Here is a 21,940-nt window from a genome sequence, read left to right on the forward strand (position 1 = left end):
TAAAAGCTCTCGCACAAATATAGTATAATCTTCTGTACGGTGTTATTTCTGTCACTGTATTTTCACAGAAGAGCATCCTGACATCCATCCCATCTAATCACACAACCATTAGTAAGGAAGGGATGATTATCAAAAAAGACCTTCTGTAGAGTTGCAAGCTTTTAAAGAATATGACAATAATTGCTACAACTGCAGTGAATTAGTGTATGATTCTATAAGCACAGAGAGGCGTTTTTATCTCCCGGGTAACATCGGCCATTGCACGTGCTGCTATCCCAGGAGCTGGCAGAGCTTTAAGTACGTGCACAACAGAAATTCATGCTGCAAAGTGGCGTGAATTCGGCAGTTCTCTGGGCAGATGCTGATTAGACAGAGACCTGCCTTTCCCCAAACGCAGAGCCATTCCCCTTCCTTTCATATAGTCTACCACTGAACAAGTCCTCCTGACACGTTACGAGACTTGAATGCGGTTGAATGTGAAGTTTCAGGTAATGTTTAGGATAACATTCCCATCTCAAACCTCTATCATGTCCTGGTGGATTTTTTCTGATTTGTAAGATTCAATTACTTTTGAGTTACCAGAATAGCACATTAATGCACTCCTGACCCTCCTCTGAGGGAGGCATAGGAAGCCGAAAACCAGGCTTCATGTGGATGTGACAGCAGTGCTCAAGAGTAATTAAAAATGAAAGACCTCGTTAGAGGACAGGTGGAGTCCCCGGTACTCACACAGCGCAGTGGTGAGCTTCTCCGGCTGGTCGTAGTGCACCATTGCGACGCAGAGCGTGTTGAGGGCCACCACGCAGAGGACGATCCAGTAGAAGCTCTGAGCCTTCACCATGCGCCGAATGAAGAACCGGAACATTTTCTCTTTCCTCCTGAAGTAAGACGAGCTCTCGTTCTTCCCACTCTTCAAACTGGCACGGGCAAAAGGAGACCCTGGGACAGAAAGAAGAGTCACCACACAACATATCCCAGCAGGAGAAAGGCCGGAGGATGTTCCTGGGCACACAGACCCTCTTCCCAAGCACCATAAACGCAGCTGAGCAGAAAGCTGGGCACGCTGACTATGGGCTGAGCAAGAGCATCTTGCTTGCAATGACATCGTGAGAGATGAAGGCTGGGATTTTAAAACATCATGAATGAATGGCCAGCTCCACCACCTAAAGGAACTGGGCTTCCAACCCTTTGAAACAATCTTGATTGTCCCAGTTTAATTCATAACTTTTGGGTTCCCAGTTGACCGGAGGGACAGAAAGTACCGGGCGCAGTGGTATTTCTGCCCGTGGTGTGGAGCACATCCTCTGGGAGCTGGCAACGGGAAAGCTGGTTCCCATTTCCCCTGCTCCAAGGACCAGGCAAAGACCCAGCCCTCACAAGTCTCCTTATTTTACTCTCCAACTTCACGTATTTCTACAGCAGAGGGCTCAATCTGCCTCCGTGCACCATATTTTGGGCACAGCTACTCGTTTGTATCAATTCTGCCTGTATCAGCTACGTTACGACTCTGGTCTGAAACCCTGGAAGAGAGTCAAATGTTTTACCAACAGGAAGCTGACGGAAGAAGCGATTTCTAATGGAAGCTCTCCCCCTGCGGTAGCAGGCACCGCTCAAACAGATGAAAAGGCCACCTCCGGCCAGTGCTGAGGCAGGAGAAATCAGCACACGTTAGTCATCGACACGCGCATCCGTTGCCGTTGCAAGCAGGGCAAATCGTGATCGCCGCAGGCTGTCCACTACCTGTTTCACGCTGTGCTGGCACCCCTCGGAAACGGCTAGCGAGCCTTGTTTCAAGGTGGTTTGCAGCAAGGAAACATGTTATTGCCCTTCCCCATGGCGGGACGGAGCCTCCCAGTGGGTAGGGCTGACCGGGACACACTCCGTCCTGTCTTGGACCGAGCACCGTGAGAGCAGGTGACTCGCACGGGCTGGCGTTGGGGACGGCTGAGTTACATGAACATAGTGTTCTGGCCGCGGCAGCCAAATTTTTGAGTGTGCTCGCTCACGTTTCAGCACTTGGAAGGGGTGGGAATCTCGCCCCGTTCCATCCTGCAATAACAGCAAACACAGCACCCCATAGAAAGGCTGAAGCATCCAGATGTGACAGCAACGGGTTCTCCAAGCCTCACAGCGACACAAGAGCGTGCTGCGCCGTCTCCCCCATAGAAAGGCAAACTCTCGGCTTCATTTCACATTTCTGGCCGTCCACCAACACGCCAAACACAGAGCCGGCCCTGGCCAGGCTTTGAACAAGCTCCTTGCGGAAAAGCTCAGTGTGCCAATTCTGTTAGTTTGATAATCCTCCCCTTGGCAGTTTAAAAAAAAAAAAAAAAACAAAAAAAACCCAAACTAATAAATCATAGCGCCCATCTATTGCTTTAAGGCAACAAAATGAACTACAGGTTAAGATATAGGCTGCACCGCGTCATAATACTGTTTGGCAGGTTAAGACCTCTCAAGTCAGTCTGCACTCTCAGATTTGCATGGGAATAGCCTGGCTGCCCTTTCGCCCCCTCTCTACCGATCTCCCAGAAAAGCAAAGCAGCGGTATTGAAACTGATCTAAACGGAGAAGACACCCACTTCTCCAGACTCCTCTGTCTGGCAGTCCAGACAGCGTCCTGCGCCTGGTACAGTGGGGAGGGTGGGACGCCAGAAGCAGCCAGCACCATCTTGTGCTGCACGCTTATTAGTGCGGGAAGAAAGGCTGAGAGCTCAGAGGAAAGAAAAGAATAAAAGTTAAGAACAACTCCAGAGAACACACTGGGAAGTGTTTACCACTACAGAGCTTTGTAATGCAATTATAACTCTCATCGAGGTACTTGCGCTTGAATTAAAGTGCAACGCATGCAGTCAACGGCCAGCAAGAGACCTGTCAAAGTCTCTACCACTCTGGTCCGCATCTTCCCGTTGCACTCAGTGATTACATTGTTAGTTCTTCCACAGTCCTTATGCTCCCATCAGCAAGACATCCTAGGAATCCATCCAAAAAAACCTTTTCTCAAAAACATATTCTTTATGCATAATTGCCCATATGATCTTATTGTTTATGTTATGCAGCGTTTCAGCCTTTTCAGGAGCCTGCAGAAGGATCTGCCATATCCATTTCTTCTTTCCTGCCTTGTTCCGGGAATCAAAATCAAAAACACTTCTCCCAAGTGGGTGAACCACTCGCAGAAGGTGGAAAGCACTGCTGTTATTTTCCCTGCCATATGCTCCCGAGACAGTTCCCAGCTCTGCATCAGATTACCCGTGAGTCCAGATGCTCCGTCATCCGTTGCCACCTGAAAAGCTGAACTCAAAGATCTGTTTGCGTGGCATGGGTGCCCAGAGCCTGGAGGGACTTGGATGTGAACGCAAAGACCTCATAATTATTGCAACCGTGAACAAATGTTCCAAAAAATTACCATTCCTTGTTATCCATGCAGGGATCCGAGCTGCCCAGAATAAAACGAAACAAAAATGCACACGGCCGCTGCATTTTTGTCCTCTTTCAGCAACAAACCTCTCCAAAGTGTCGGCAGTTTTTAGCCACAAACCCTGCAGCCTGCTCAGCCTGGGGGATCGTGGCGGTTCAACAGGGGGTGAGGGTGTCAGTAACATGCCGAGCAACATTCATTCCCTGCAACCGGGTCTTCATTTAAAGGGGGGGTGGGGTAGGGGGGTGGGAACAGAATCCAGCAGCAGCTGTAACCTCTTAAAATGTTAATGCCGAATTTCCAAAGAGCATTTGAGGCACTCATGCTTGCAAGCGTACATGGACATGTACTCTCAAATGTACTGTTTGTGCTGCTACTCTTACGCATCCAGGATTTGCTGCTTTGTGGTAACTGGGGTGCCAAGACATTTCTTTGGAAGATAATGAGAACATCTGCTGCTTCAGCAGCAAAACAAAACACAGGCTGGAACAGCAGGGCCAGGAATAAGCTAACTCCAAAGCGATCAGGAAGATGTCTCCCCAGACGGCAAGGAAAAGCCCACGGCTGAAAGGTCTTTCTGCTGGTGTCCAAAGAGCTGCCCTTAGACTGGGTGCAAACCCCAGACCCGCCTCCTGCCTCTCCACCTGCCATCATCTCAGGAGGGAATTAGCTCTCCGTTAACGACAGAACAATTAGTATCTCTGCAGCCCGGCAGCAGCTTATTCTCCAGAGCTGACGACACCAAATTGGCACCATCGATGCTACGCTGTGAAGTGCCACGCTCTGCATTGGAGGCGTGTGGGTCACTGCGTGCACACGGGCGTGTGTCTCCATATCTGGCTTTAAAAACACGGAGAACTGCTTTAACACCTTCTTCTAAGGCAAGAATGAGAGAATTCGGGCCACTGCCCAGCATTTCCCAGTAAGCATTCACCCGGCAAAGGCGGCAAAACTATAGACTGCGCGTTAGTGGCAGATGTGACTAAGTGTCCACCTCCTCTCCTCCCTACAACAGATGAGCCTCAGCAGCATCATTTGATGTTATTTGGGCTTCATTAGCATAAATGAGCATGTTCCAAGCAGAATCACGGCATGGCCAGCACAGCATGGATTCTCCAGGCTTTTCGGCAGGGCTCTTTTAAGGGGTGCGGCATGCAATGGCTGAGCAGCGCGGGGGACGGGGGGAAGCCGCAAAGCCATTTGCTTTGGCAAGTCGAGTGCTGCTGCTGCAGGAGCAGTGACAATTCTCCTCCTTGAAACGGCGGCTCTCGGAGGCAAAGGAGCCGCTCGGAGGAAGCACGACATGAACACGTTTAGGTGGAGATCTAAACCTCGGGCAATGCGAAGCCAGTACTCACCAACGGAGCAAATGTCTGTGAAATGGTCCTCACCTTCTTCAGCATGAATCAGGTCGTTTTTGCTCTTCTTTATTGCGGCTCTTTTCAACACTGTGTGCAAATTAAAGAGAAAATGGCCCGTGAGCATTCAGAGTGGGTTCTCTCTCCCCCTCCCTTCACTCTCCAGGGCCAGCTTTTACATCCCAACGCCAGCTTGAAGCCCTCACACAAGGGTAAGCCGGAGTAAATCAGACAACCTACAACCCTGCAGGGTTTTGCGTGCTTTGATGCCAGGGTCGTTTATTTATTTAGCCTTCCAGCCCTTGAAGGTTTGCCAGGGACAGGTCTGCACGCTTCCCCTTCGCCCCAGCCGATGCGGGAGGGTTGGGGGAGTCACGGCAGCTGCCGGACCTTTTAAGCACAGCAGAAAGGCTGGGCAGGGTCACTGCATCTTTCTGAGCCCCAGTGGGTTGAGATGACTGCTTCTATCCATTAAAGACATTAATGCTGTTTACAGTGCACACCATTAAGAAGTCAGCATTTACGGTGCTCAGATACACCATGCCTTAAGGAGCAGCAACACTATGTCGAAGGCAACTGCCACAAATCAGCAAATACACTCTTAATAGCACCCACTGTACGATTCCTTCCCTTCTGGGGATGGCATGAATTCTTTGAAAACACGCTTGGTCCGAACAGCATCTTTTGCAGGGAGGGCAAAGACGGCTACCCCGTTTTACTCGACAGGGAAAGAGAACTGCAGCCTAAGGCTCGGCGAGGTCTGCACCGTTCACCCAGTGCACGAGGGGTAACGCAGGAGCAGCGCGGACCCTGGTCCCATGACCACCTACCTGCAAAAACCTTGAGAACTAGCAGAAAAAAATACGTTGATAACAGTTTTGTCACAGCTTCAAGACAGACAGTAAACTAAGCACCATTTTCGATCAGCAGTAAGACACCCCACGGTGTGGTGATACATACTGTTCAGCTGGCACACACAGCAAACCCACTCACTCTGCCGCGACTGCCCTGGGGGTAGGTTCCTACCAGAAAAATCCCCTCACGCTACGCAAATTTCCCTGCCTTGCCAGAGAAACGGATGCGCTTCTTCCTCCGCAGCTAAGGCAAGCGTTAGTGCTTTTGTCGCTTCAAGGAAAAACCCAGAGCATCGCCCAGGTTCGGAGAGGCTCGAAGAGGAGAGGGTGCTCTGAACCTGTGATCTGGATCCAATTTTTGGCAAATAACCGCTTTTGCTCTTTTCTTCCCCACCCAGCAGTAGGCTGAATTCCTCAGTCCCAGCAATACCAGCTTTTGGGTCCTTCAGGCTGCATCCATCCCAGTACACTCCAGCACGCCCAGGGCCATCCCCAGCACTGGAACATGACCAGCCCCGGGAGTGAAGTTTTACAACGCTCCCTGGCATGAATTGAGCCCCTTCTTTATCTTCTCCCCCAAATAACTCCTGCATGTGTTTAGCAATTAGGTTATGCCGTCTCTACAGGCACCTTGGATGCAACGTCCCTCTGTTTTGGAGACTAAGATAATTTACCAGCATAGATGTGGGCTGCTCCATACCAGTTGGCTTCAAGGCTGGGAGCATTGCCAGGCTCCTTTAGCTTACCAGTAAAGAAGGAGCCTTAGTATACTGGGGTCTTTACTCCATGGCCTGTACCCGCCTCTAGTTCGCTTACACCACTCAACTTTTCAGACTACTCTTCCAGACACTCATTCCAGCTCCAGACTAACAAGCCCTGGCTGCACCCACGTGCCGGACAAACTTCCCCAGCGCGCACACACACACCCCCACGCACCCAACACAAAGATTTGCCAAGCACACCTCAGCCCTGACCTTCTGCAGCCCCAGCTCTTCATCCCCGAGTCCTCCCCGAGCGCAGGTCACCGAGTTGGCCAAGGCGGACCAGTGGCCGGGCACTTGACGCCCGAAGGAGCCATGTGGCTCGGCACAAGGTGCAAAAACCAGCTGGGAAACATCTCCGGTGACCTGGGCAGGTGGGGCTGGGGGGGAGAAGCCCTGCCCCGCTGTGCCGCCTAAGCCCCTGGTGATTTGCAATCCACTCACTGTTGTAGCTGCTGCCGCTGCTAGTCTCTGCCGGTGCCGTGCCTTGTTGAATCGGCCCTTCCGAGGCGGCCCTCCCTGACAGTGAATGGGAGGAGAAAAAAAAAGAGGAAGGAAAGGGAGGGGAGGGGAAAGGAGGAGACATGGGAGGACGAAAGATGGTCAGAAAAGGGAGAGGGAAGAATCTTTTAACTGAACTTTGACTGGCTGTCGCATCCTAAGAGCTCATGGGTCTGGAGGCACAGGGAGAGCAGTCCCCGGAGCCTCGCTGCATCTGAAGCTCGGTACCTCCAGCCGTCCTGCAACGCTAGGGTCACACGTCGGAAGATAGGATCACCACACCCTGTTATGTCTTACTGCTTACAAGTAACAGGGGTCTTAGTCTCTTTGTCAAATCCAGTTGGAAACCTCAGTTTAGAGCCCTGCCTTCTCTCGGTCAATGCATTTCTCTTCTGGCATCCGCTCTGCAGCCTACCCCCGCCACAACCTGCGCGTAGACACAGCCAGCCACGCTCGGCAGAGGCTGATGAGTGTCCCCTGCCACGCTGCGGTCCCAACAGGCAGCGTAGGGACCGACCGACCCCAAGGGCAGATCCCCATCCCAGAGCGGTGTGTCACATAACTGCTCATCATCCACCTGCAACCTCAAAAAGACCCGCTATGGGAAAAGGGACTCTTTAGCCCGACTTATGCCAAGTGCATGCAAGAGCATGTTCCTCACACCCTCCTGGCGACAATGGAAAGTCATGTCAGCGTACAGCAGGTGAACCTCTCACGTATCACAGGACAAAAGCTGCACAGCAAAAAGACCTACCGTCCAGAGGAGATTTCTCTTCTGCGTTCTTGTCTTCTTCTGCCAGCATGACCTCCTCTGTAAAAGGAAAAACAGCAAGGTTCAACCTCAGATTTATCACATCCCAGCTCTACAACCAGCTGAGCTGGATGCAGCAGGCATGTGTGCCAGCTGCCACCAACCTTACCCCATTGTATCACCCAGTTACACCAAGCCTGTGGAGAAGGGATGGCTCGGGGAGCCGTGTTTCTTGCCCCTCTGACCCTCTTGCACAAAGGGAGGAGGCCAGACAAGTCGCTGGAAGACTGTAGCACTTCCTCCATGATTTTCCTCTTCACACTGAGCCACCTACTCCAGTTTCTTTACCCAGCTATCTGGAGAGCAAGAACCTTCCTTCAGACCCAAGCAAGACCACAGGGCTCCACTAGCCAGAGGATGGTCCCTCACGGCCAGCCTCTTTGGAGACACTGAGGAGTGAAAGGTGCTCTACACCCATTGCTGCTCCTCTGTCTCCATCAATAAGACCAGGACTCCGGCCCAGGGAAAATGAATCTCTGTCTCACAGCACAGGGTAAGACACACAGGGCTGGCTGCTGCGTGTCAGCCGTGCCACATCGTAGGGGACAGAATACCACCAAATAGCCATTAGATCAAATCTTTGTCCAAATAAAATCCACAGCAAAGCAGCCTCGGGGGAGTCCTGGCTGGCACTGCTCAGGTTGTGCAATACATACAAGACCACCACTGTTGGTTTTCCGTTGCCGTATAACTCGTCTCCACAACACAAATTTGTATTTTCCTACGGTAAAAGAATTCAGAAAACACTGAAGAAACCAACCCCCCAAACTGACTCATTTTTATTTGCGTGAAAGACAACCAAATTTCCTGAGGTTCCACAATGCAAATGTCACCACCCAAGTCAATTTGCAGTACACGCCACGCTGCGCCAATACCCGAAACCATACAGTTCATACGGTCTGAACCACAGATTGCAAAGATTGTTGTAAAATTATGGAAGGATTTTCTTCTAAAGGACAATCTAAAGCAAACAAAATATCGAGTTGGCAGCTGGTAAACTGCACACTTCCTTGTATTATTGTAAATGACAAGTTCTTTCACGTGTTTGGCATAGATGTAATGTGGGATCTTACTAAATCATCTGACACCGTGTTTCCCACAAAATTTTGCTTTAAAGTCCATTTAAGCCTAGATGGAAGGCTAACTAAAAGAATTAAAAAAAAAAAAAAAAAATACAAACAAACCAAAGGCCAAACATCAAAGTGAGTAGCTGAAAGCTGTCTGGAAGAATCCTAGAGGGATCGGCACTACCAGACGAGCCGTATATAATCTCTTTATTAATCATTTGGGAGAGTGAATGATACATTAATGAGACAACAAACTGAGAAGGCTGAAAATTAACATTGAGGACTGAGGAAGACTGGAAACCCAAGCGGAGGAGAACAAAATAAGAAAATGCAAACTAGTGCACCAGGGACATGGAAGAGGGCAACGGTGCTCAGAGAGGGTTAAAAAACATCAGGCGAGCTAAAAACTTTAAAATGCATGAAATTCTTCCAAAAACCCACAAGCTAATACAACTCAGGAGTTCTCCAAGGCTCCTTAAAACAGGTCAGAAAACTGAAATGGGCTTTTTTTGATAGTTCAAGAGAGAGATCTCTCAAATACCAAAAGGTTCTCCCAAAGTCTTGTCTTGGGAAAAGCTGTACTGGTGTTTTGGGGTTAAAAAGATGTTAGGAGTTAAACAGCAATTAATAATGAACATGGCTGGCCTAAAACACGTAGAGGGGATGGTTTAGATACAGAGACGTCTTCCCAAAGGCAGCTGGACAAAGGGCCTGCAAACGTGGAACACGAAGCAAACCTGCGCTGGCAGGAGCGGGAACTCCAGATGCTCGTACAGCAGACATTTTCCTATAGGTTCTTTTAAAGCCTACATTGCTGATGAAGTATGATTTCAAAAGCCTTCTGTCATGTCTGAACGTGATATACTGACATGGCTGAGTGGGACTACGTGTAAACACGAGTCTGGCCCCCAGTACCAGCAGCGTCAATAGCGCCCCGCGGATGTGCCGGCACTGCTTTGGATCTGGGAATTTGTTCAGCCATCAGTACTTTGGGGCTCTCCATTTCGTGCTCCTCTGCACAACGCAGACATGGCTTTTGTTCCCTATGCTACACGCTCGCAAATTGCAGGGAAAATTAAAACCATTTGGAGTGGAGTATATGTTCAGGTCTTGCGACAAGGGGCAAGCAGAGGAGGGCAAACCCATCCCAGAGGAGCTCTTCTGCCACTCCCAGAAAGAGAAGCTGACTTTTAGACAGCATTTGGTAATTAGACTTAATACAAGCTACTGCAGGGAGCAGACACATTGCCATGCAGGTGGTGAGCAAGGAAAGTAATGATCTGCCAAGGGTCAGAAGACAATCAGATGTTCTTCAGGGGCTACACCCAGATAAGCGCGACGCAGGAGAGCTGTGGCTGCAGAAGGGAGACCTCAGCCAGACCCAGCACACTTACCGGTCAGTGCTCTGCGGGCTGTTGGTTTCAAACATATCTTGTTAAAAAAAATTAAAACACTCCAGGAAAGAAAGGACCTATTCACTTAGCTGGAGGGTCAGTTCTGTACTCGGTTTGTATCAGTGCAGGAGAAAAATCATTATACCAGTTCCTGTCGAAGATCTTTGAGCAGGAAAAGAAATTCTTCTTTACCCCTGTCCCTGAGTGGCCTCTTATTTTTCATGTTCCTGTAATTATTTGTCATGACTCTCCACTGTCCTTTGGGCAGCAGGGAAAGAACAGTCCCGAGTCCTCAGATCACCTCTGGGGCTGGTGAACTGTATGAATACATAATCACGGTGATTTGCAACGGGGTACAGATGCCATCTGATTTTTCAGTGCCACCTGCGTCCCCACAGCCAGACCGATGTGAGATTTAGCCACGCTGAGGTTTCAGAAACCAGAGTGATAAACGCCAGCGGGACGGCAGAATTTGTTGGGCGTGACGATTTGTTATCAACGTATCTTCGCCTGCAAAGCACAGGTTCTTTTTAGACAACTCTGCAAACCAGCTGAGCCTTTGCCCCAAATTCAGGGCTCTGAGTTGATGCCCAGACATATCTCCACCCATAGACATCCCCCACCAGGGCTCAGTTTCACTGTTCCCTTAAAAAAAATACACAAAACCCGGGTTTCACCTGTGCAATTCCCTCAAGCCTAACTCTCCTCCACCATTGCTCCACACTTCTCTCCCTTGACAGTCACTCCCGTCTGTCTTGTATCCTCTGGGAAGCCAAAGGATCTCATCTAACCTAGTGAGGCTTTACAAGGGTTTTAACGCCTGCTAAAAAAAACAGCTCAGCAGGCAAGTCGTCATTGCTAGGATTTATTTTTTTTTTTTAACCATAAGCAGGGGATCAGAAGTTGCATTGCCTTTAGTCATCACCGTAACACAAAGACGGGAACAAGAAAATGAGGGCACCTGAAACCCCCCCCCAAAACAACAGTGCTTCTACATTAGAAGAAATATTCAACAAAGAGACAGTATCAGATCGGCGACTTCTGGCCTCCAAACAAAAGCACGGGTGCTTCGCTGGGATATCTGAGTGAGAGGTGCCTCCGCAGTAAGGTTAATTGCTGGTCATTAAGCACTGACAACACAGAGCACGTTACAGGACTGGAAATAAAGGCAAACCTTATACTGAGGAACTGGCAAGCTCAACAAAACAGTGAAACATGGTAGCCCTTCTCTTTCTCTTTGGCATGGGGAGCTAGGACACTGCGGGCTCAAAAGAAGAGCGGATTACGGGAAATAACTCACGTTCAACAGGCGACAGAAGTTAGAAAAAAAAAAAAAGGAAAAAATAACTGAATCTAACTGCTGAAGCTTCAGACTTGCTAAATAGAAAAAGTGAAAAAAAACGCATCCCTTAGAAGAAGCCGTCACACTCTCACAGGGGACTCTAATTTGTCTTTCTGGTAATTATCTTCCCTTGCCATCACACACACATTGCTGCCCTTTTTCATTGAGGTAGGTGTCTTTTCCCAGCTGTATCAAGGGGCTCGTTGCTCTTTTTCTTCTACAGAAAGCTGAAACCCGAGGTTCACAAAGCTTCGTCATGTCAAGGAATGGTATTCAAGTTACAGTGAGCCAGAAGAGAGAGGTTAAAGCCAAAGCCTGCTTACTCCAGGAGAAAAAAAACACTCAGAATCAGTGCTGTGTGAAAGAGATGGTCTTGGAAAGAATTAAAATGCAAAAGACATGCAACGTGATTAGCTCTGAACTGAAAGACTTCCAGTCTCTGGGCAAAGTGTTTTCGAAATGATGCATGTCCTTGTAAGATAAGAGAAACATCTTCAAAAGAATATTTGTGGGCTTATAAGCGCTTTACTCTGCACAGAAAACTTCTAGTTCTCCACTCCCCGTTGGAAATGCAGCATGACAGCCTAATAGTTGCTACAGTTTTGAGGAGTTTAACGGAGAAAGCAGCAGCGGCAAAATCATTTGCATGGATTACTTTTGCTTGGCTTCACCACGTTTTAATTCCTCTGAAAGGCACAATTTCAAATTGACGTGCTGCTGCCTTTGCACGGAGCCCTACGAAGACATGAAACAAAGAGCAGAGCCTGTCCCAGCACGCAGTGGGTGGAACGAAACGGGGTTTGCTCCTCACCAACGAGACTTTATTTGATGTTGGTTGAAGTGAAGAAGAGGCATTTGGGGAAGAGAACTGTTGTCTCGTGCCTAGAGGAGCAACACAATGCGGAGCGCTGCTTTGTACACCTACTTCAGCCAACTTCTAGTGGTGGGAAGGGTTGGTCCCTCTAAATAATTTATTAAAAAACACAGTTGACTTTACTCTTCAAGATTAAATTGAAGATTACAGGTCTGTTTCCGACCGATCCATACAATTCACTTTTAAAACATGCAAAGAACCAATGTTTATGAGCTTGACATGGCAATCACCGTATGAATTTTTGGCCTAACTTACGAGAGATGCAAGAAATGATAGGATTTGATCATTGCTTCCGGCCTGAAACTCACACTTCGGTTTTATAAGACTGAAAATGTTACAGATTTGAAGACACTTACAGATTTATAAGTGATTTAGGGCGGCACATTTCTTCTTGACGTCCTCAAAAAGACTCTACTGAGTTACAATTTTCCGTGCTTAGCCTTGGCCTCATGATAAAGGAATTTTACATGGAGTCACCTGTTTTCTCATTTGAAATATTTAAACCCTCCTGACTGCCCCTTGTGTATTCATTCTTCAACACGCACCTGAGAAATACAGAAAGCTAGAGACTTCCTGCCTGGCCTCCGTATAATCCTAAGCGAAGAAAGTCAATTTAAATTCTAAGGAAATTGGTCAGACCGTGGGTTGATTTTTTTTTTGTTCTTTCAAGTCATGCATGTCTCAATTCAGCACTTCAGCACATTATCGGTGTTGTAATTTTCTCTTTCATTCCCCAACCCTTTGTTAAGGCTGCGTTTGTTAAGCACTTCATTGATTAAGGCTTCCTGTATTAAGCATAACTCACACAAGTATTTGCACATTAAGGCTGTCACTGTTTAAACACCTTGCTATAGATCCCTCAAGTAGATATGCTGCTGACTATATTAAACAATCCCCATTTAAACCAGCCTGACCTACGTTTGCTTCAGTTTCAACCACAGCTGCACTTCTGGTGATTTATCAATAGTGAGCTGGCACCAAAATCTTTCAGCTGTGCCAAGGTACCTCCTTGAAAAACTTCACAAGCACTTTTTAATAATATTTTCATCCTTTTTATCCTCTTATTTTACCACTGGGAAAAAAAAAAATTAAAAGTACCACCAGAAAAAAAAAAAAAAAAAAGAAAACTGTAAGAATCAGTTACTCAAGAGCCAGGCTATTAAAGACTTTTCATTCTTACAACACAAATGTAAGAAAAGTCGTTAGACCAGGTCTGGAAAATGCTCGAGTCAGGCAGCACTTAAGGGGTAGAAAACAAAGATCCGTTTTCTTCCAAAGGACTAAACAGTCCACAATTTCAGCATAAGAAAGGGTTGATAGTAAACAATCCCCAAACTTCATCTGCACTACCTTTTCAATGCAATATGTACAGCAAGAGATAATATAACATCATTCAGACTACAAATAGAGAAGGCTGCGAGAAACACGAAAGACACTCAAGAGTGGTCAATAAATGATGAGCACAATGTTAAATTAAAATCGTTGTTGACAAACGGGAGGTAGTGTACAGATGAAGGAGTGATTTTAGTCACTCAAATACTTTCCTTGGTCCTAAAACCCATTACAGCCCTCGAGGTAAAAACTTGAGCATTACCAAGAAACAAGGAAACCTCCTTTCCAGCTCCCGCAACTACTCAGAACATGTAAAACATTACAGAGCAAAACCAGATTAAGTATTAAGATGCCACTTCATGAATCGCTGGAATGCAGCTTTCCACTCATCCTACCTTGCCTCAAAAATAAATGAGAAAAAAAGAGCAAACAAAACGCTCAGGGAGGATACTATAAATATTAGAAGCCTGGAGAGCCTTCCATGGGAAGAGAAGGGATAGAATCATGGAATCATAGAATTGTTAGGGTTGGAAGGGACCTTAAAGATCATCTAGTTCCAACCCCCCTGCCCTGGGCAGGGACACCTCCCACCAGCCCAGGTTGCTCAGAGCCCCGTCCAGCCTGGCCTTAAAAACTTCCAGGGACGGGGTTTCCACCTCCTCTCTGGGCAACCTGTTCTAGAGTCTCACCACCCTCATGGTGAAGAACTTCTTCCTAACGTCCAGTCTGAATGGAGCAGATTGGTTCTGCATCCTTTAGAGCAGAAAAAATATTAGATGAAACAAGGTAGACAGAGATCAGAGAAAGAAAGGTAATAAAAAGAAATACAAAGTGCACTCCAGAGCTCTTCCTCTCGCTGCAGAAAGGGAACAATATTTAAAAATCGAGGACAGAACATACTGTTTGGTGGGTTGGTTTGTTTTTGAAAGTCAAACCAACTGTTAACACGTGGAACTCCTTGCCACAAGATTCGATGAGGTCAAGAATGCTAGAACGATTTAAAACCAACTAGATATTCGCATGAATGATAAGAAATCCTCCAGAGTTACATTAGAGCAGAATACCAAGAGCTTTTGCTCTTTCTTTTATGCAAACACTGATTCCATCCCGCTGCCTGGGGCTGCTGCAGGGCATTCCTGTACAGGCTGGACTGGCTGCGACCATCCTTCCCTGGCCGTTTTCCTGCCCCCACCCAAGCAGTTTGCTTTGGCCACCGTCCCACACACCGTCCTGGACAAGGAAGGTTGATTATCTAGTTTGGAAATTCGTGATCATTTCATAGCTGAATTCCTGGCCTCTAGAACAGAAACGGGAAATCCCCATCGATGGTGCAATCCCAAATTTCAGTGCCTGAATTCTCAACACTCGATTCTCTGTTTTGGTCAGCCTTCACGCTCCCTTTTGTATTCCAAGATTTACTAACACTGCAAAGTTGATTTTAATTATCGTTATTATTCAGCTGTACTAGGAATCTTTTTTTATATTCCTATTGTATTTTCAACAATGCCTTTACAGAATATTTTCATTACTCCCCGATTCAGCTGTTTTGCACAGACTTCCCTGTTCTAGAAAACCTTCTGGATCTTGTGTTATTAGTCAAAATAAAAAGATGGGCATTTTACAGCAGTTTCACTCTGTACTCATGTGGCATTTATTCAGCACTGGCAACACAGAAATAGAACAGCCAGCCATTCCCAGAGGGATGCAAAGCTGGGGCAGAGACTGGCTGTATGTTTTATAACTTCTCCCCCTCAGCTTTCATGGCAAGTCCAGCTAATGGCCTCTGCGTAGCTCTTCTTGGCAGAACAGTCACCAAAACGAAGTGAAGCAACCCACGGCCCTGCAAGAGAATTCTCATCTTTCTTTTACTGATGGGGAAACCAGGATTTAGAGAGCAAGGAATGACAAGAGCCTTAAAAGCAAGATGGCACTAGGGCCACGGCACACGCCATGGGTAAACCATTAATTAATTTGAATTTGAGGTAGCACAAAAGCTGTAAACAAATGGGAAGACAAATTTTAAATGGGAAGGAAAGCAAATGGTTCTTTTTTTGCATCCTACAGAGCCACAGACTCAAGTGTGGTTACCTCATTGAGGGCAGTCGCTGTCGAACAGTCACAGGGAATAAAAGTCTGTCAACAAAACTGGCGCTCAATTGTCACTCTGTACAGCTCGACGGGAACTAATGGGTTCAAGGCACCGTATAAACCTCTGCTACTTCTTCTGATTTTACATTTCAATGCTTCAGCCTTTTTCCTCTCTGGCCAGGTTTGTCAGAGCTCACGCCTGGCCCCAGGGACCGCAGCACCCCCAGTGCTGCCAGGGCAGAGCCCCGCTCCCGGGGCACGCAGGTTGACGGAGCGCTCCGGAGGAGAGAGAGGAAGCAAAGCCATGGGAGACAGGTGAAAATGCTCTTCCAAACACTGGCACCTGGGTTAGGCACGTAAAACAGGAGCCATAAATCCAGAAAAAGAGACACCGATACACAGAACGGCACCGGGATGCGCTGGTCGCCGGCATATACGCAGACTATGCACATGTAACGCTGCCATGAGTTGCTGTCACCGTACAATCACTTGTGTGCACAAGCACATTTGAGCACATCTAGCATCAGGATGGATTTCAAAACAAGGAACAATGACAGGTGCCAGGCCACGGTTTGGGAGCACCCAGAGGGTGCCGGTTCTGCCACCAGTCTATCAGCTGACATCAGGCGAGTCACTGCACGATATCGGACCTCAGTTTCCCCAATTCTAAAGGGCAAGGATGAAGCTGACCTGCCTAGAAAGGCACCTGAAAAATCTATTTGAGAAACTACTGCTGCTTTTTCTCCCCGTCATTATTTCAGAAGGCATTTTCACCTTACTCAGATGTTTCGGCTTCTCAGAAAAGCAAGCGAGGAAGCAAATGAGCCCCAGAAGTTTTCTCGCCACTACGTGAGTGAATTGCACTGTGGTTATGTCAATATATATGTCAGCTACTCTGTAACGCAGAAAGGTTATTGGTAATCTTTCCTGCCCAATAAAAGGGAAAAGAAAAGCACAGTATGTTTTGTTAAATTAGTGCATTTGGGTCCTTGTTAAAGTTGCTCACGGCTTGCAATAAAGTGCAATATTCAGTTATAATAGTTATAAAACAATGTTAATATGTGCCGTGCCAGGGTGAGTTTCATGAAAGGGATCTCTGTAGCTCATAAAAATGACACTCCAGCATATTTTACCATCGTAGCGAGAGAGGCTTATAAAAGAGCTGTGGTGGAAAGTAACTAAAATATAAATGACTCATATAGGGGAACAGTTCCCCCCTTTGGAGGCTTTGGGCACTCGATCACTTTTTACATTATACTGTATTAAGACAATTGCTTTGATCTCAGCAATAAAGGAAGCTGGCCCAGGTCCTTTGTTTTTGCTTAACCAAACCGAAATCTTTTCAATAACTTCAGTGCGAGTGCTCAGAAACAAGCCCAACAAAACCAGCAAGTGCTGGCCGGGCACTCGCTAGTCTTGGGTCACCTCCATGTCCAGCAACACCGAGGACTGGTTCTGGGACCCTTGTCCTCTCATCACCGGACTCTACTTGCCACAAAACACATTGAGAATCAGGAGATCTCTTGCCTTACCTGCTTTGAAGATCCACTCCAAGTATCCATTTAGTTCCCGTTCGATTTGCTGCTGTCTACGGAGCTTGAGAAAAGCTCGACGATTTTCTACCCTTTCTCGTTCTTTGGCAAATTCACTGTGGAGAGAGAAGAATGGGAAAGAACATGTCACAAGCGGTCAGGGATAATATGCAGCCCTTCTTTCGTCTTTCAGATTGTATTCATGAAGCCTGCGAAGTCGATGACAGCAGTAGAGTGGAAACCACAGTATGCTGCGCGTTGTTCTCCAACAAACTACTACTTCAATTGTAGCTCAGTTGTTTCTCTGCCTCTCTCGTCCTGAAAGGGGACTGCAAACGGCACCGCACACACACTTCTTTTGCTCTGGGGTCGCACCGTATCCATTACAAAAAGATCCTGATGCACAACCACATATACCTCCCCAGTCACGTAGTACAAGTGATTAACCCCAACACTAAAAATTGTCCTCCATCCCTCCACACCACTCACCCCGCAGCAGAATTTCCTCTAGAAGTACAGTAATATGTCACAGACACACCAGCACCCTCTCTGCCTGGGAAGATATCTACTTTCCCCGTTAGCCTTTCTCTGAGTTTTCCCAGGCTGAAGCTGACTGACAAACACAAGACAAACGAGACCTACAAGTGGACGGATACTCTGGGGTTAAGGTGAAATAGTCCAGATGCTCAGAGTTGAGAGTAACAATGATCCTGCTATTTGCTACAATCACATGGAAAGCAAGTATTTTGACATCAAATCTCTAGAACAGGATTGTACAGGGGAGTCAGAAAGGAAGATTCATCCAACCACCGCAAAAATCTTGTCCAAGTACATCCTACTGCCCAGTTTAAAATGATGCCGAGACAGCAGGGCAGCCACCACCACCAAGACACCCACACCAGGGCTTTCCCCAGGCTAATTCTTGTCACCATTGGGAAGCTTCTGATGGCCCACCTGGAGATGTACGTGCTCATCTGCCATTTACGGGGCTCTGAACCATCCTCTGCAACCCCTCCCTCCGAGCACACCCTGGAGTGACTCCCACAATGGCTTCATCTATACGGTTAAATGAGGAATTGGGCTTTTGTCCCTCGTGTACACCAGTAGCTCGTTCATTTGACATCTTAGCTCTGCTGTATCCTTGAAATCTTCAGTTCACTGTTAATTGTTCCAAACCTTAACCATTATTCTTCGCTAAGATCTCACCCAATCACCCGTTCATTACCCTCACGTGCTCCTCAGAAGCCAGCGAGGAGTGGGAGAAGGGAAGAAGGTGGGAGAATGGGGGGGAAAAGGAGCTGCAAGTGCCAGAGGCAGCTTTAAATTCACAGTTTACACTTTACCCTTCAAAGCTGATGCTTTTGCTTCATTTGGCAGGACTGTCTGACCTGCGGAGAAGGGACTGCAGGGAGAACTTGGCTCAGCACTGCGACGCACGCCGGTACCAGCCACCGATGTGAGAGCTGCCATCAGCTGAGCCGTTATCTTGACTTCGTCAGTGCATCCCGGTCTCCTGCCTCCCCTTCTCCTGTCCCCCACCTGACAGCACAGCCCATGACCCCGTCCTTGAAACGGAGGAAGCCGAAACATGGCTCTGAAGCGACAGCTCCTCTTTGGCATTCAGCACGTGTCCGCCGGGTGAGTCGGGATCCTGCACGTGTCAGCTGGATGGCCGATTTCCTTCCGCTTCCTTTTTAATGTTCTCATTTCTGGTTCAGTGCCTGCTGGTCGGGGCCAGGGACCTCCTCTCAGTTTTGATTTCTCTCTGGAGGGGGAGGAATGAGATCAGACAGCCCAAGGTGACAACCCGCATTTATAAACTGCCAGAAGCGGAGGGGGCCACGCTTCCAGCGTTCCAGGCTCGTGTCACCACAAATTTCCCAGAGCTGAGCTGTGCCGGATGGGAGCAGGAGGCAACACGCAGCGGAGAGTCCCATGAAGGACCCCAGCGGGCAGCAGGGATGGCACATGAGCCGTGGCACCGCTCCCTCGCCCCTCAGGAGAGGCAAGGGAGAGCTTTCCTTGCAAAGCCTTTCATCTTCTGCCAGCTCCTGTCTGGCCTAAGGAAAGTAAAAAGGAGGACTTGACCCTTCTTTAATCCCAGCTTTAAACGTGTAGGAAAATGAGGGAAAAACTTTACTAAGTTGTAAAACCTTCAGTAGTTTCTGCACACTTTTGGCAGGACAGCCTTAAGGAACGTTGCTGAGGTTAAAGCCACTTTCCTCCTCCTGTCCTCTGGAGGCGGCAGATCTGGCTGTGCCACAGAAGCTGGGAAGATCACTTTCAGGAGAAGACAATACCTTGGGTCTCAGCTCATGCAATGTCTTCTGAGGGCTACAGAGCTGTAGCAAAATAGTCCAGGTTGAAGACTGGAGTGTCTCGACATACGGTCTTCCTGGCGGAGGAATGCATCACTTGCTCCTTCTCCTACCTCCAAGAGACAGGAGAGGTTTGATGAAGCTGGAACTTGTCAAAAGACCGCCTTTTTCTGTATGAAATGTATTAATAAAAGCACACATGCGTCTCTCTCCCACTACGTTCATCACCATTCAGGAACTGAAATATTCCCCATTTGCAGCAACTGGAAAACTCCCAGAATTTCTGTTTGAGAGCTTTTCAAAAAGAGTTCAGAACATATTCAAAGAAAAGGGGAAAACTTCCATCAAAAGGCCGCGTTTCATCTAAAAATATTTCAGCTGAAGTTTTCCTGCCAGTTCTAAATGAAAACACAAAAAGTCCCAGGGGAAGGTTTGGGAGCAGTAAGTTTCCTCTTTTATTCAGCATAATTGCAATTTATGCCACTGACATGCCAAAATCTCCCAAATCACCAGAAAGGAAACCTGAGCAGGAAATACGCTGCCTCTTGCCCAACTTTACCTCCAGGAATTTCTTCCCAGCTGGTTCTCCACAGTTTGGCCAATTCTAGAATGAGGAATGTTGAACGATGGTCACCCATTCTCATCCTTGGCTCTCATCAGCCGCCATGCGCCCTAGGCGTCCCCCCAGAGCGTCCATCTCTCAGCACTGGCTGGGGAGGCGTTAGGAGGAGGAAAGCCGAAAGGTCACTACTCCTACGTGCAGCTCAGCAACAGGAGACGTCGCTTCGGAGGAAGCCGAGCTCTGCCTGGGTAGATGACTACAGTGCATTTTAGTTACAACATGACAGTTGTGAATAACGGATTCCACAGAGACAGCAGGAACAAACAGAAATCAAAGGAAGGGCATTCATCATGGAAACCACACGCTGTCCAGGCAAGCTCAATGTGTCACATTTTTCTTCTCTAGAGTGGTCGGTGCTTAAAGTCACGAGGAAAATGGATGATTGTTGCTTATCACCTCCGTGGGTAGAAGAGTAAAATAAATCTCAGTGTAAATATGCACTGGAATAGCCACTTCAGGGAAATTCAAGAGCCCCCCCAGCCACAAGAGAGACAAGGTCAACTCACGAGTAACCGCCAGGGTCAGTAAAAGATTATAAACCAATGAAATTCTTACAAGTACTTTATCCATGCTGGTCTTAAATTAAAAATACTGTCACAGCAACCAAAAAGGAAAAAAAAAAAAAAAAAAAAAAAAAACACACAACTGCACAACCTTCATCCCCTGAGTCTCTGATTAACTTTCCCATATGACAGCAGAGAGCTGAGATGGAGCATCATGTAATGCACCTCCTGGTCTTGGGTTTCACGGCACACCCCCACGGCCAGTGACAGCAGACCGGCTGCAGGACTGATCGCACCATTAAACCTCTGCAATTCAGGTTTTCCGCTTCGAAAGCAGACAGAAATGCTTCCCACTCGCAGGGAAGAGGCAGAGAGAGATGATATAGCATCACTGTCATCGCTACCACTAATAGTGCTCATGATAACAACGCGCAGGTAATTAGCTCCTCATTCAGAACAATATCACTGAGCTACACGTGAGCTCATGAAATCTCAGATCTTAAAATGGGAGAACAACCTTCGTTTGCTAAATCTAAAGCACTGAGCAGAAAGAAGCACAGAACTCAGGACTCCACCAAGGATTCACAGAAAGCACCTGCAAAGAACATTTAGAATTTTAAGTCTAAAAAAAAAAACAAAACCAAAACCCAAATAGTTTTAGGGTTGACTTCATCTCCAGTCCAAGTAAGTCAAAGGAATGAGCAAAGCTGGGCCGGGATGGCACGTGACATCTAGGGACGGAGCCCTGCCTGGAGAAACGCAGCCCTCAGGAATGGAGCGGAGCCAGATAATTCAGGTAATTCGAGTGGGTGAGCTGCTGGCCAAGAAACCAGCCAGGCCTGCAGATGTTTGACTGGGTTACTCACAAGCCAAAATGCATTCTCCAGGTGGAGAGACAAAATGGGCCAAGACAGAAGGCTGAATTTGTAAGCTTTGTTGCTTGAACGTGGAGCAGTGCCCAAGAACAGACTTGATACTTGTCAGCAGCCTGTTCAGCAGCCCACATCACGCCGGAGCAGGGAGGGACAGGGCGGAGGCAGAAGATGGAAAACAGCAACTCCTCTGGCTGCCTGACGTGCAAGCTGGAGGAGCATCACTGTGGGAAACATGTGCCCAAAGAGTGGTACGCAATCACGAGTGTAGTGCAACCCCGGGGCTGCCAAGG

General features: G+C 47.7%; 1 protein-coding gene across 1 annotated transcript in view; it reads right to left on the reverse strand.

Moving 5' to 3' along the window:
• Positions 1 to 21,940, reverse strand: part of CACNA1B (calcium voltage-gated channel subunit alpha1 B) — a 309,084-nt gene that overhangs the window by 138,841 nt on the left and 148,303 nt on the right. The window contains exons 8-12 of the mRNA XM_054220395.1: positions 17,333 to 17,448; positions 7,647 to 7,703; positions 6,836 to 6,910; positions 4,777 to 4,866; positions 730 to 939 (exon numbers count right to left, since the gene is read on the reverse strand). Of these exons, the coding sequence (XP_054076370.1) occupies positions 730 to 939; positions 4,777 to 4,866; positions 6,836 to 6,910; positions 7,647 to 7,703; positions 17,333 to 17,448 (548 nt within the window). The remainder of the gene's footprint in view (positions 1 to 729; positions 940 to 4,776; positions 4,867 to 6,835; positions 6,911 to 7,646; positions 7,704 to 17,332; positions 17,449 to 21,940) is intronic.

Source organism: Rissa tridactyla, chromosome 14 (genome assembly GCF_028500815.1).
Source record: "Rissa tridactyla isolate bRisTri1 chromosome 14, bRisTri1.patW.cur.20221130, whole genome shotgun sequence".
Lineage (NCBI taxonomy): Eukaryota > Metazoa > Chordata > Aves > Charadriiformes > Laridae > Rissa > Rissa tridactyla.